Genomic DNA, 15,305 nt, shown 5'->3' with positions numbered 1-15,305 from the left:
CTTCCTGCAGTACCCTCTTGCAACTTCGGAAAATGCGCATCAACCAAAAACATCTTTTAACACGTTCAAAACCGACCAACAGTTTCTCGGAAAAAGACTTTACAATGCTCGTCTACAGAAGCAAATAAAAAAAGAATGTAGTTAAAAGTCTTCTTGAGGCTAGAAAAAGGTGAAAAAACCGTTGCATTATTAATCAAGTACTTGACGTCATTGCAACAGAAGGTCAGGAAAAAGATCTTACAATTTTTTCTCTTAACGTCCTTGTAAATACTTTTGATTATTATCAAGTTATTTTACTTCATCTTTTGTTCGACTTTAAAAATATATAATGTTTTTTTGTTTTTTGATTGGGTGTCCCTACTCTCCAGTGGAGGATTCGAAGTATCGTATGTAGAGAAAGGATGTTGTGTGGGTAAAGGGATGACCTAAGAAACAAGAGCTTCATCAGACGCACAAACCTTGTTTCTTATACAACTTTCTGCTCGGGTAGTGAAATTGATCTGTGATAGAATCAGAACAACCCGGCCTGGCGTAAGCGGTCGGTCATTATGAAGGGTCTGTTTATAACGAAAGGGTTACCTCTAAATAATTCTTTCTCGATTTGTTTGTTGGCCATCCTTAACAGATTTGATTAGTGATTGATAATAAACCGCGTGCGATTATTAGCGAGGTGAAAAAGGAAAGGGAAAAAATGTGCTATCTAGTTACTAAAGAAGACTAAGTCACGTGATTTTATGGGTAAATATAATTGGTAGGTGAAAGGCACCTGTAATGGTGAGATGTTAATTGGTTGAGAGCGCCACTGCGCCTTGGGTAAGTGACGTAATGTACAGCTGGTGAGTAGGGAATGTAAAACAAGGGGGCCGCCTTTATTTTATATGAGGTAACAAAAATTTATGGCAATGTAACATGTCCTTTGTCAATTTTTGGATGGGAGGGGGGAATATCTTTTTGGCCAACACATCTCACTCGGTCTTTAAAACAGGGTTACTTATCTGATTTCTACACCTTTTTAAGGGTTTGGAGTAAAAGTTTCAAATGATTCTTTCCATATTGCCATATGATTCATCGACTTTGTGCCTTTTTTAATTTTCTGATTCGTTTTTGACAAGCCATGTTATTGCAGATTCAACTTTTGACCAATAGTCACACTGTTTCTAAAACTTGCCCAACTAACTAGTAACGTTATTTAAATTAAACGTCTTGGTCAGTAGTGACGTTTCCCACCATTTTTTTTTAAATTCTGCCTTGTTTATCTGCCTTTACGTGGTCACATCTGCTTAAATAAAAAAGCTACCTTACATTTTATTTTTAATATCGTCGCTCGGCCACTCATCACGAGTAATAAGTGATAAGCCAAAATTCCGCTCATACTTTGTTTCGCATTATGACCAAAAAAGCTTTTATGGAAAGTGTTTTTTTTTATTTATTTTCAGGATTATGTTAAATATATTTATGTTGAATACTTTTGACTTAAAATAGTTATGTTCGAGATTGGAATCGAAAATAAATGAGTTGGAAGGAAGTTTTCTTTTTTAAATATGCGTAATTAATTTGTTCCATATAAAATTATTTCAAGTTTAATGAAATAAAAAAATGAGTGAATTATTGAACCCGTTTGACATACCGAGATGTTTCACTGCAAACCCATTGTATCCGCGATTAAAGTACATTATTTGAAAGCCTTCAGAGTGTCTCCTTTTTGACACAAAATTACACAAACACATCATCATTTCATCATTTTTTTCTTTCCACTAAGGGTATTAAAAATCCGTCTCTTGTACTTGATAAAGAAATTTGTGCACAAAATTTTTTTATTACAATGCGTTAAAATATATATATTAAACATTTTATTACTAGGCATTCTGGGTGCATAATTGTACGAAATAGCAGCCATAAGTCGCAGGGAAATAGATGAGCTTAAATGCCAATCACTTATACTCGTATACAAAAATGACTTCCCACTCCAAGAAATATTGTAAGTAATACTCGTGTCAACAATAACCTAAAGCAGATAAATTGTGTGAAACCATCCAGTAAATTCAGTTTTTCCTTTGTGATTGTATTTTTCGAGAGCTTCAGAATTCTTCTTTAATTGCGAAAGTAACGTGCGAGTATTTGTTTGTTTGTTCGTTTTCTGTCGTTGTAGCTTCTTTTCTCTTTACGTTTTCTTGGTAATTTTTACGATGAATTCTGATGGAGTCCAATATCTTTTTGTTCCATTTGAATTTGGTTTGCTTAACATGATTTGATGAATTTGACGATTCCATACTGTGACAACCTAAAAACAGATTACGACGATGCGATGATTTCTTGACTTTGATTTACGCGAGTCCAAATATACCTAATCTATATAGGATTTTAAGCACTTTAATTCACATTCTTCAATTATCTGGTGATTCGGGAGAGATATTGCCTGTATTGCCTATAACGTTTTAGTTGTGGTCGAAAAACAAGATCAAGGTTGCAGTGACCACCCTTCAATTTTTGTTTTGGCAAAAATTGCAATTTTAGGAAGCAATCTTTACACCGACAAGATGAGCTACATACAAATGGAACTAAGTTATTGAATTATTAGTCTACAATTAGTTATATAAAAAAATATATTTTTTAAGTTTAAAATTGACATAACCAAACACAGAAGGTACCAATAACTCTTTTAGATTGTACTTTATAATTGTTAGTGGGTTGAAAGTGTTTTTATCATCACTATTGGTTTATTCCCACCAAGGAGAAGCTATACTGATAGATTTTTCAGACTGAATGCAATGATAGTTTTCATCTAACTTTTTAAATTTAACTTTTTGCTTTTGATCTTCGAATTTTTGAATGATTTGTTTGTTTTTGTTTCCAATATATGTGATTGAATAGAACAACAACAACAAAAAACAAAACTCGGAGTGATAACCGAAATTACGTTTTGTTCTCCAATGTGTGACACTGTATTCAATTTCTGTAAACAATTTTTATTGTTGCAACTCAGATGATGAGTTATGAAACGTCAGGTAATCTGAGATAGACAAAGGCGAGTGGAAGTAGAGAACATTTTACGCTGAAAACATTGTTGTGGTATTGAGCACTAGCATATAAAAAAGACACTTTATCGGTAAAAAAATCGTAGGTAAAAAGTGACGAATCTTTGCCTTGTTGACTGCTATTTTTTACCGACGATTTTTTTCCGAGAAGGTATTTACAAATAGAAGAGCATATGTGACATGTCTAACTTGGATGCGCCATCTTGTCGATCCCTACTAAGGGATCTGTTGTAATAAGTTAGTGATGTCGCTTGTTATACTTTACATAATTTTTCATAATAAAAAAGAATTTGCCAAACAGTTAGAATGGATTACAGCTACAAATATAACAAGATCACAATTACAAGTGTAACATTTGCTTCCTTTTTTATTAGACAAATGCCCTTTTAACAAGTCAATGTTGACAATGTAGTGACGACGTAAACAGCGTCCATCCTCTAAGTTCTCGTGGATGAATTGTTTTAAAACCCAAAATTGCTAAACGTATGCATTTTAACTACTTATTCTTAAACTACGCATATAAAGAGGCACAATCTTAGAGTGGTGACCATTTGTTTTTCAATGTTAAGAAATGCCCTCTAATTTTTGATGAAGATTACGGGCTAATGACAACGTAACATTGTAAACATTTAAAAATTGGATTGTAAAGAAATGATGATACTTACGAAGTTTTGAGCAATGTAATAATTTTTCTTTCTTAAGATTTAAACTTTTACTTTTTTATATTTAAATGTTTGAAAGTGTAATCTGCTTTTATAGTAACAAATTACGTGACAGCGTGAGTGTTTAAACATTACATGTGTTTGGTTAAAAAATACGATAATTTTTGCGAGGCAGTTTCTGAACAAGGAAAACACCGAAATTACTCCTCTCGCTTGTGATCGAAAGTAGAACTCAATTTCTTTGAACATTATTCTGTGTCATTTTTTTACAAGTCATGTAGTCTTTTATGACGTCAGTTAATAAGAGAAGGAGTCAAGGAGAGTATGAAACCAAATATGGCTGAATGTTATGTTACTAAACACTTCTATGTATTAAAACATGTCTTCAAAATAAAACGTTACCAAGAAAAGTATGTTTCCAGTTCGATGTGTCATTTTGTGTCCTTACTAATGCTATAAATGCCTTTGTCATATCTTCACATCTTTGCTCCCGCCCTGTTCCTCCCTGTCACACTTCCTTAGCTTTTCACCAGAATAGAAAAACACGTTCGGATAAAGAAGTATACTTTTCAATTCACTGCATTGAAGAAAAGCATCTATTCTGTATTTATAAAAACACAAAAAAAGTTCTTCTTCTCTGGTTTTAAAGAAATTTAATTTGTATCTATTTTGATCATGACATAAGAAGAAAAACATTCGCAGAAACTAAAACTTGTTTGTTTAAATCGATGACGTGTTAATATATAAAAAATGGTTAAACTACGTGAACATGAAACTTGTAACCGTTGTCAGCGTTATTTTTTACGCTTCCTGTGAATGTTCAGCTTTCAAATTGTGTTTTTTTTGACAAGATAAAGTTCTTGCTTAAATGCATTTATATTAAAAATCTTCAAAATACAATTTAAAAATTGAGTCATTGTTTAGCCCTACTTTTTTACTTTTTTGTACTTTTTGACAATTTTTTTACAATACCGAATTAATAACTAGTCAAACTGCCCCTATTAAACAGCATCGTTTTTTGTTGTTGCAAAAATTTTGTCGAAGTGCCCAGTTATATGCAGTGAAGAAACATTATTTGCTAGCTTATTTTTATGACTTTAGTTTTGTCACATGAGTTCCTAATAATCTTGAGAAATGAGAGAAATCTTGATGATTCATAAAAATCACATCATTTCTATTATATCTTTTTGATAATATGTAATTATTTGTCTAGGAATACTTTATTCGTTTTTAATTACCATATATGGTCAGTTTATATAATACGTAGTATCTATATTGCGCAAAATGGTGCCACAAGTAACGAGATGCACTAGTATTCATATACTGATGATAGAGAGAACAAAGTCGAAAGTTTTAAAAATTAATTACAAACGACATTGTACTTCTCTTACTATTTTGTTTTTTCTTGTTTTTATTCTATCTAGTCAATTGAAAACCGTTTATTTGAGCGTACAGAATAGTTCTCCAGTGTTAAGCAGTAATGTGTTGCCAAAAATACCATCAGAGAAACGCAATAGGATAAGGAGAAAACCCGCCAAGACGGTCTAGGTACAGAATTCAACACGCGAGCAAATTTAAACCGAATTTCCGTATTTATTTTTAACCAATAGACCTTTCCCGAATTTCCTAATTATGCCAAATTTAATAAAAGAGGTCGATACTAAAAATGATTCTCATCCCTAAGTTCATTAACAAAAGGTAGAACAAATTACCTAATTTCGTAACTAATTCTGTTCCTTCATATAGCCGAGCTTTCTAAGAATAGCCTCGTTTTCAAAATAATTATTTTTTTCAAATTAAAATAAAATCCAACCAGAATATTATATTGCTCTGATAACTTCAGTTTTGTCATGATAATTTAATATTCTATCTGAATGGGGAATAGTGCAACATGAACAAAAATTTTATTAAAGCAGAACAAAAACAAAAATTGCGGTTAACTTCACACGCACAAATAGTGACGAAACTGTTTCAAAAACCATTTTTTAAATGTTTGCTCTGTTTAAATGCTGAAACAAACATCTTCCATAGGCAATTATGACAAGAATTAAAAATACGAAAAGGGATTCTTTAAGAATTAAAAGTGTCTTACAAGTTTTTATCAACGACTTTATTCAGCTATATTCTTACACAACCATAAGAGTAATACAATTTTCTCTGTGAACTAATCTAGAATCACTGAATCATCTTAACTATCTTTAGGGATGTAATTTCACGCGTTGTCTTATTTTAACGAAAAGAGAGATTCACCAATCAGCTATTTGCAACTCTTTCGGAAATGAGTTTTCATGAATTAGAAACTTTGATTTTTTCTGAGACTACATTAATTATATTAACCTTTTTTCATTTTCCATGAGGATAATAAGAAGGAATATTCATACACCTTTCCTGTAATCTCTCCTTATCCCTCTACCTTATCCCTCCTAAGCAAATTTAATCAACGCATAATTGTCTTCCTAGGAGGTTTATATGGTGAATAGATTTTGATGAAGCAATAGGTGAAGCAAATAATTGATGGGATGGAAAAATCGCAAAATTTTCTTTATTTGCGAAGACCGTTTTACTCAAGGTTTATTTACTAATAGTGAAAGGAAGTTATTGATCATTTCTTAAGGCAGATGTTCACGAAGAAAATTGTAAATGTTGAATCACACTGTCAATTACCTAAATTACAAGAACAAAACAAAACAAATAAACAAAAACAAACAGTCGAATGTAAACTTTTTTTGGGGTAATAAAAACATTATTTTTATTCCAGTGAAGATTTTTCGAACAATAATTATATAATATTACAATGATAATTTCTACTTTTCGGCAAAGCGAATGTTCCCGAGATAAATCAAAACAAACGAAACTGTTTAATTCTCTTCTTGGGAATTCAACTTCGGTGACAACGTTTTAAATATCAATCAAGAAGCGAGCTTGAAATAAACTCGACATAAAGGTTAAAGAGTTTATCTTTTGACATGTGAAACAAAGCTCCTATATCAAATTCGTTGCCATATGGTCTTGGTATCTCAGTTCCAGGATTATGGAAGTTCTTCATCGTTGTCTGAAAATAGAACGAATAGCAACGCTAATATGAGGAAAACATATACAAACAATGTTGCAAATTGGATTAAGATTCGTGGTGTGTGACCTTCTGGTTATGGAGTTCGCTTTGCAATTTCCACGTCCGTGGTTCGGTCCACAGCACGGGCATGTTTAACTTCCCAGAATTAATGATATACACTTGGTTTCCATGTTTTTCACCAACGCAATAATTCGGATAGTTTTTGGATATAAGCTGCTGTGGACCAAAGTCGGATTGACCTAAATTAACAGCAGTAAATTTAACTGTACTGTTTCAATCCAAGGTGTACCACTATGGGTATTTTCGTTTATGTAAACTTTATGTGTCGCAATTTATAGATGATTTTTTTTAACAAAACAGTAAAATTAAATTCAGTATAGAAATGACAGAATAAAGATAACCGTTTAGTAAGTGTCACTTTTAATGGAAACAACACATCTATTTGCCTGTTACGGACAGACACTATCTGGAACACCGGTAGTAGATTAAATCAGTTAACAATATTAAATGCCTTGTGTTCAATAATTGTCAGTAGTTAAAGTTATAACGCGAGAAAAAAATCATTGAATTTAATAAGTGGTACCTACACAAGACAGCTGCAGCCATGGCCACAAGTAACACCAAACGCATCATTTTGATAATTTTTCTTAAGGAAAAATATTAAATAAAATTTGTTTAAGCTGGCACTGTCACATTTCGAATGCATATATTAAGAGCACAAGGCCCTCAATAATATAGTAAATAGATATTATATAAATAGATAAATAAACGAATAAGCCCTTTATTACTTTCTGTAAAATACCAGTATCGCAATTTATCGTTTTCTTTTCTTTCCCTAACCGTTTGGAAGAAACTCTATTTATACGATGACATTGCACTTATCTTTTTAATTTTGGTTTCGGTTTACCTGATTTTTACGTCATGCATGTAAAAATAGCAATGCACCTGCAAAGCGGAACTTTTTTCAGATGCTTTTCCACCTTATGAATCATCACGAAATTACACTTAAGAATTAGCATGTAAATTGGCACAGCATGTAATATATTCACGCTGATTGTCATTCGTTAAAGTTACAACTGCAAGCCATGCCAACAAGTAACACGATTGAGAAACTAGTATAGAAAGTGTTGCGGAGAGGTTGCCAAGGCAAAGGCATTAAGTACAACTCAAAAGATTACCTATTATACTCAATATAGCTAATATCATATACTTATGAATACCTGCTTGTTGTAGATGCAAGATAATTATATTTTTCCTAGCCCTGTCCAGGATTTGAACCTGGATCTCTCATTTGCATGAGTGTCATAGCCATTAGACCAACAGGGCATGAATATATATATATATGAAAAACTTTACATGTGCATCTTATATATCCTAACTTCGGTTCAAACAAACAGACAGTTAACAAGCTGTTGTAATCCTACGCACCTAAAACAATTTTACTTTGTGGAAAATTTTGTAACATTTAAAAATAAAAATACAGTTTATAACCTGTTTTTACCCTCTTAAAGCAAAAAAAAACTGCAATATTTTATGGGAAAAGTTTCTGTGAAAGATCAAAAATTAATTGTGACATCTGATAGGCGTAACACATTTTCCCAAAAAACTTTCTTGCAACTTCGGTTTAAAAAAACACAGCGAAAACAGCCTGTTGTTATCATGTCCAGCTAAAAATCAAACAGCAGTATATGTTTATTTTGCAAACAAGTTTTCATGACGGTAGGATAAAAAGCTCTTATCCAAAACTGAAAAAAACATATACATATCGTGAAAAAGAAATAATGAATACATTTGCAGATTTTCAATACATGTCGACGATTGAACGAGAACCGCTATTCAGAATTTAAAAAGCCTCAGTAATAACAAATGTTGATGTTGTAAAAATATCCCGATATATATATATATATATTGAAATAATTTTCGCTTTTGCAACTTAAGCCGCACTGATGTATGCTCAGCGGCAGGGTTAAAAAAGTTTATTTCCTGACGTGTGTACAATATATATAGCTAGCTACAACCGTCCACGAAAATATAGCTCTCTATTCCCCCTTAATGTTAAGAACTGCCCATTTGTGGCTAAGCAACATAAACAATTACACGTGACATACCTGTATATATATAAACATTTACTATCTGCAAAATATCTAGCTGGCTATGTTTTGCCATTTTGTGGACGATTGTAGCTAGAACAAGCTGTATGATGGGACATTCCTACAGAGTAGAATTATCTCACTCACTGTGCAGTATATAGCTATGTATAATAGCTAGCTAGATAGAGGGATAGGTAGAAAATCAGTCTCAAACAATTTTTCTATGCTAGCTATGTTGCTGATTTTATGCCAGCAAAAATAGCAATTTATTGCTAGCTACAAGGGTAGTTCTATCCCAGCTAAGTAGTTAATTTTCTGCAAGCTTTGTAGCTAGTTTTATGCTAGCTATATTGCATTATTTGTTTGTTTTTATGCTAGCTAACTCTTACAGTAGCTAGGTAGCTAAATGCTATCTAAGTTCTATTATTATTCTATCTAAATCTGCAGTTTTAAGCTAGCTAGCTTTTGGTGTGAGTGAGAATAAGAATGGGTTCATTACATGTAAAAAATAGTGATATACAAGCGAGCTAAACATACCCTTTCTTCATTTTCTTGAACAAGCCCTTCCTCCTTCGGCTGCGATATAGCTAGCTTAGATTAACGGAAGTTTGAGTTTGAGGCGCTATGTTATCCGAGAAAAAGTCACGTGATATTAGTCAAAGTGACTAAATATCACGTGGCTAAAGGTACCTTAATCTGAACTGGAAATCCCCGTTAGGCCATCTTTAAAAGTAACAAAAGCACTCCATCACCGTGCCTTTGATGTTGTCTCGCTGAATCATAAATTTACGGGAAAAATGACCACAGTAAGCTACTGGGCAACCCAGTCGAAAAACGTCCTACGAAAATTTAAATTTTGATGTATACGTGCGGAAATCCTATACACTCTCCTCCGTCCCTTATATTTGGCTTATTTAATGAGGAAATGGGCTCCGCTACGCTCCGTGCGCTGGCGCGCACTCCGCTTCTCTCCGCAAAAATATTCAATTTAATAAAGCATGTAAACGCAACAGCAAAGCAAATTTTTTTAGATCCTTAATTCTGCCAAGAATGAGTCGTCCCTCGATTAATTATTATGAGAAAGTAAGTTAGTCTCATAGTCTGTTAATAAAAAATTTACCTGCGCCGTAGAAAACTGTTATGTCTGACATTGTTTGTGTAAATGTGCATTATCAGGAAACAATATTTTTACTACGGGCTTGCGTCAACTTGTAATTGTTTGGCTCGCACTAGGCTTTTTAGTGAGTTTGCGTATACGATTTTAATTGTTCACTATGCATCTCACACTAGCGGAATATTAGCTAATACCAAAATAGAGTAAAACCAGGACTCTGGGTTAGATTGAGTTTCAGACAAATACTGGGTCTCGGAGCTTTAAACAATTTTTTTACGATAACGAGTTCCATTATTACCGATAAATGTTTGTAATATTTACAATTGTCTTGTGGAAGATTTTGGTGTTGCCTGTTATTTTTGTTACTTGAAGAATTGTCGTTGTCTTTGAAAATTAAACTCACTACACAAAATGTTTTTGACATGTGTGTGAGTTTTTAGCTTTTTAAAGTGAGTTTAAGCCGTTAAATTCAAAACACGCGGAATGTACGCGCTATGCGTGAAATAAAAAACAACCTGTTAATCTGCTTGAACTAACTTAAACCTCTAGTATTTGATTTACGCAGTGTTTGGACGCAAGGAAGATGACTTCTTCAATTGAGCTCTTTGCTAGTGCTTATTTTCTATGTACAGTGAAAAAAGTGTTTTTAAATATAGGTAGGGAAAATTTCCTTTGCGAGTTGAAAATAAATATGAACGTTGGAAGAATCATTTTACTCTTAGCCTTATATTTATCTGGATACCTGCATGCCAAATTCATAGTTCCCATACCCCTTAGAGCCTTAACTATTGGCCATTACTCAAAACCACCCCTTAAATTTCTCTAAAATCCCTATAACCAGGAAAGATGATATCTTTCGTTAGGATTATCCTTAGAACTTCACCACACAAATTATTTCATCAAAGGGTATCATTCTGTAAATATATAGGTGAATATTACCAGGTGATTTTTGGCGCCTTTTATGCGAATTATGTAAAAAACAGAAAATATGTATAATAATTTCTATTTAGCTGTCAAACGTTAAGCAGAGTTTTTTCTAGAGCTAAAGAAAGGAGAGATGGAGGGGGTGAGGGGGGTCGAATGCACACTTCCCCGGTCATAATATGTTCAATAAATCTTAGAATGAATAGTAGTAGCCTTGGTTTGCCCTAAATAACCAATTGTAAGCTCAAAGTTTGGAATTTGTTACCTTTTGTCAAACTCAAAGTATGTTTTTTAAGGATTTTACTGCAGACCTTGCTGTGCATCTTTCACACCAGAATTATATCTTAGAGAAAAAAAAAATTAAAAATATGAGAAGCATGCCCAAAATTAAAATTGGATGTATTCGTACATACTACTACCTCTAGCGGAAGTATATTCAATCATTTTAGCTAAAGTATCGTGGCATATTAATTGCTCATTTTTAATCACGCAACTCTGTGTGTATTTTTAGCACTGACCACTGATAAGCCATTATTAACTGAATATTAAGGTTATGGCGTTCGACATTATGAATGTTTCCGCTTTTCTCCGACGAAGTAACAGTTCTTTATTTTAATTTTACATTTACTTCTCAAATGTCACGTTAAATGATATATCAGGTAAATTTGTTTCAAAATATATAAAAACAAAATCTATTTTCAAACTGAAACTCGCCCTATGTATACAACTATAATTACTATGCTTGGTAACCTAAATTTTATTTTAATTATTTCTTTTATCACACTCAATTACTTTTATTTCATCTATTAGGTTGTTTTATAATGTATTAACTTTGTATATAAAACAGAGCAAACTTGCTAATTTTAAATTTTATATAGTACTGATGATGGCGTCAGCCAAAAAGGTCTTACTTTTCAAAATATATATTGACTTTAAAATAAAAAATAGCAAAGAGATTTAATAATACTTGATCAATTCTGTTTTTTTTAATAACAAATTTGCGTGTTATTTTTCAATTTCTTTGTCCAAAAGATTATTTACGGTATTATGAATAAAAGTCTCAGGTTGAAACAATTTACAACCTGCTTAAAACGCATTATTACAATAATAAAAAATCAGTATAAATTCTGTGGAAAACACTATTAATGAAAAAGAAACATTAATAAATCATTTCAAAAGTTCAGGAACAATTTCCCGGCATTTATCATCTAAGAAATTGATTTTTTCTTCATCCAAATAATTCTGATGGTCACCAATTACGCCTTTACGAACAAAATCTTTAATTGATGGAATATCCCAAACCTTTTTCATGCTTTGGAAATTAGCTGCTTCTTTTAATGTAGACATCAATTCAGACGTCATTTCTACATCAACAAATTTCGCAAGCTTTGTAACTGTCTCCTCAAAATTTCTAATGAAATCTTCATAATGTAACAAAAGAGTATTTCCATCAAAAGCATCTAACCAACCTCTATACCATTGATACCAATCTCCATAAAGGGTAGAACCCGATACAAACATTTTGAAAAATGTTTCAAACTCAAGTGTGTTGTATATCTCTTTTGGGTTTGAGGAATCATTCCTATATAAGTAATAAAAAGATACCAATGCATCTTTCACGTCTCGTGCTACAACAACCTTTTTTGCCTTTCTCGATTTTGGTGCTAGCCAAACTGGCAAATGTGTTTTTAAAATACGTTGAGGAGCCTCCTGTAAAGACATTGCAATATCGTAGCCAACGTAGCCTGATTTGTTTTTTCTTATTTCTATGAAAGGAGATATCTCGTCCATTTTTTCCTTACCATTGTTAAGCACTTGATCACCTCCATACATCATTACCAACAACAATCTCTGTGTTATTGTTGTTCCTGATCTAGGAAATGTGGCTAATAAGATGTCTGTTTCTTTCAATTCCATATTACGTATTCGTTCCAAATAGGTGGGCGGTAAGTAGCTACCAACTGTCATAAAATTGACTCCATCTGTTACAATTTGTTGGTCTTTAACCTTGGGAAACTCGTCACTGCAAGGCTTTGTTGCAATCATTATTACTGAAATTAAATTAACAGATGGCAAATTTAATAAACCTTGTTCGTCAAAATAAAAATGGGTGTTAGAAGAGTGAAATTGGTGACAAGTAGTAGCCAAATACATTGTAATATATTTTGTCACAATGTCAAAATAATATCTTTATTTTGCTTCCAAACTTTATTATACTTACAAATTGATTAGTCAAACTTTTTAAAGAATCCTTAAGATCATAAGCTGAATGTGAAATTGATTGTATGAGAGTTCAACTTAACTGAACCATTATTCACACGGTATTTTTAAGTTCATTGTAAATAAGAATATAATATATTCTAGAATTGTCTATATTATTGGAAAAGCTTCCAGTAGTTGGGAAGACGATACATATATAAAGAGATTATGTAAACTTATATTTCTCGTTTTTAACTCATAGCGAATTATTTAAACATAATGTTTATTCTTGCTACGTTTTTTACCTGTGACACGCTATGGAATATAACGCTTGCAAACCTAACCGTAAGACACAATATTTCACAGCATTCTCTTACGTACTTTTACCAACAACTGCCCTCAGCTTCAAATTATATGTTACTAGAATGCATGTTTAAACAAGTTGGATTAACATGAATGCTTTTTACACATTACATGCTGTGAACTGTTTATTTTACTTAATAGGTTTTGAAAATCGATTTTGTTAAACATCCTAAAATAAATTGATAAAAAGTAAGTGCGTAAACAAAACTGTCATTTGTAAACAAAGCACAAAAAACACAATATATATATAGAAACACTGTCATATGTAAATATGTACAATATGTCTGTTTTGTACATACATACAAACATGACAATACAATAGACTCTCTATAACTCAAACATGCACGGGAAACTATTTTTTATGAATACTTTTTATTTCGCGTGCTTATGTAAAAAATAACTTTATTTATTTTCTTAACTTCAAACGGCACAATAATAACGCGGTGTTTAGTTATGCAACTTCGTAAATAAGTAAATACATAAATGCAAAAATGCAAATGTCATATCTGACCTAATTTTCTCTATCAATATTCTCTACTAAGGTCAGTGTTCACAATATCAAATTTTATCTATAGATGTGGTAGAACATCCATTCGTTGGATAATAATAAATATTTTCAATACATACAATATTTGACAATACATAAAGGACTTTATCGCAAGTGGGGTAAAGTAATATACGGAATAAAAATTTAGGGAAATTGGAATTTTTCATCCAGTATCACTCCTTATTACTCCTCTTATTTATTGGTATTGAAGAGTATTGATACAGAAATAATTATTAACGAATGTCACCTTATAACAATAATGTAAGAACAGAACTTTGCCAATTCAACTTAACTAAGTGCAAATATCGCGAATATTATTTTAATTTATCACGATTTTTGCGTGTGGAATATTTCATCTTGAAAGACTCCAAAATTTTATGTTGTGGAACTGTCAGTAAGAATAAAAAATGAAGTTAATATATATACATCTTCTCAAAGTTTAGAAATAATATAATCAGTGAGTGAAATTTCAAAACGGTATCTCTTATAGATCTTCGGTACCTCGTAGCCAAATGACGTTGGTTTCATTTACCCATTTTTTCAGAAAGAAAACATACAGAAATTCTAAGTTTAAAGTTGAGGCAATTACTCTGTTGTAATATGGTTTGTGGACAGGTTTTCTTTTTAACTTATTATATCTCTGTTTGTTAATGCACTTGTGAGAAGGGTGGGAGTTGCTGCACATTTTTTGAACATTATGGCTGGCACTAATAATGGCTGGCACTAATGTGCCGTGTAACCGAGCACGCAAATTGCGTACAAATTTAGTCCCTAAATGGCTATTTTCAGATGCTATTGCGCATGATTGTAGGATTGTAAGTGTTGTGAAGCTTAAGCTACTACAATGTTTGAGATCTTTTTTGATTGCCATTTGAATCTTTCATATCATTTAAATTACGTTAATTGCCTCGTTCGATGTATTTACGGAAAAATGGATGATGGATGGAAAAAATGCTTACGAGATAAAATAATTATTCAAATTAAGGAAGTGTTCGAGTTATGTAGGTTAAAATAATAGAAAGTCAGTTATGAGAGTTTATTAGGAATTTTGAATATGTCAGCAGAAGTGTTCAAGTTAAGAAGAGGTTAGAGTAAGAGAAAGTCGAGTTATAGATAGTATACTGTATGTAATACCCGTTAAGAGAATTTTATTGCGACAGAGTTCTATTATAAAATTGCGTAATTACTTCGTTTGTCAAATTATTGCAGCCATCACATGGTACTTATTCTTGTCTTGTCGATGAAACAATAGGTAGGTTACCGGGACAAGAATCTCCATAAAGAATAATTTTTTAATA

At 32.2% G+C, this 15,305-nt stretch overlaps 1 protein-coding gene across 1 annotated transcript; it reads right to left on the bottom strand.

Annotated features, from left to right (window-relative positions):
* Window positions 1–12,023: 12,023 nt before the first annotated feature.
* Window positions 12,024–13,499, bottom strand: LOC130630528 (sulfotransferase 1C1-like). Its single transcript, XM_057444057.1, has 2 exons — window positions 13,403–13,499; window positions 12,024–12,949 (listed from the first exon to the last, which is right to left on the bottom strand). The coding sequence occupies exon 2, from the start codon at window positions 12,942–12,944 to the stop codon at window positions 12,066–12,068; it is 879 nt and encodes a 292-aa protein (XP_057300040.1). The 5' UTR covers window positions 12,945–12,949; window positions 13,403–13,499; the 3' UTR covers window positions 12,024–12,065.
* Window positions 13,500–15,305: the final 1,806 nt, after the last annotated feature.

This window comes from Hydractinia symbiolongicarpus, chromosome 1 (assembly GCF_029227915.1).
Source record: "Hydractinia symbiolongicarpus strain clone_291-10 chromosome 1, HSymV2.1, whole genome shotgun sequence".
Taxonomy (NCBI): domain Eukaryota; kingdom Metazoa; phylum Cnidaria; class Hydrozoa; order Anthoathecata; family Hydractiniidae; genus Hydractinia; species Hydractinia symbiolongicarpus.
Note: the sequence above shows the minus strand (reverse complement) of the source record. Positions and strands in the feature narration are given on the sequence as shown.

Excerpts from the sequence above, each read along its gene's own strand:
- LOC130630528 (XM_057444057.1), bottom strand. The coding sequence starts at position 12,944 with ATGATTGCAACAAAGCCTTGCAGTGACGAGTTTCCCAAGGTTAAAGAC.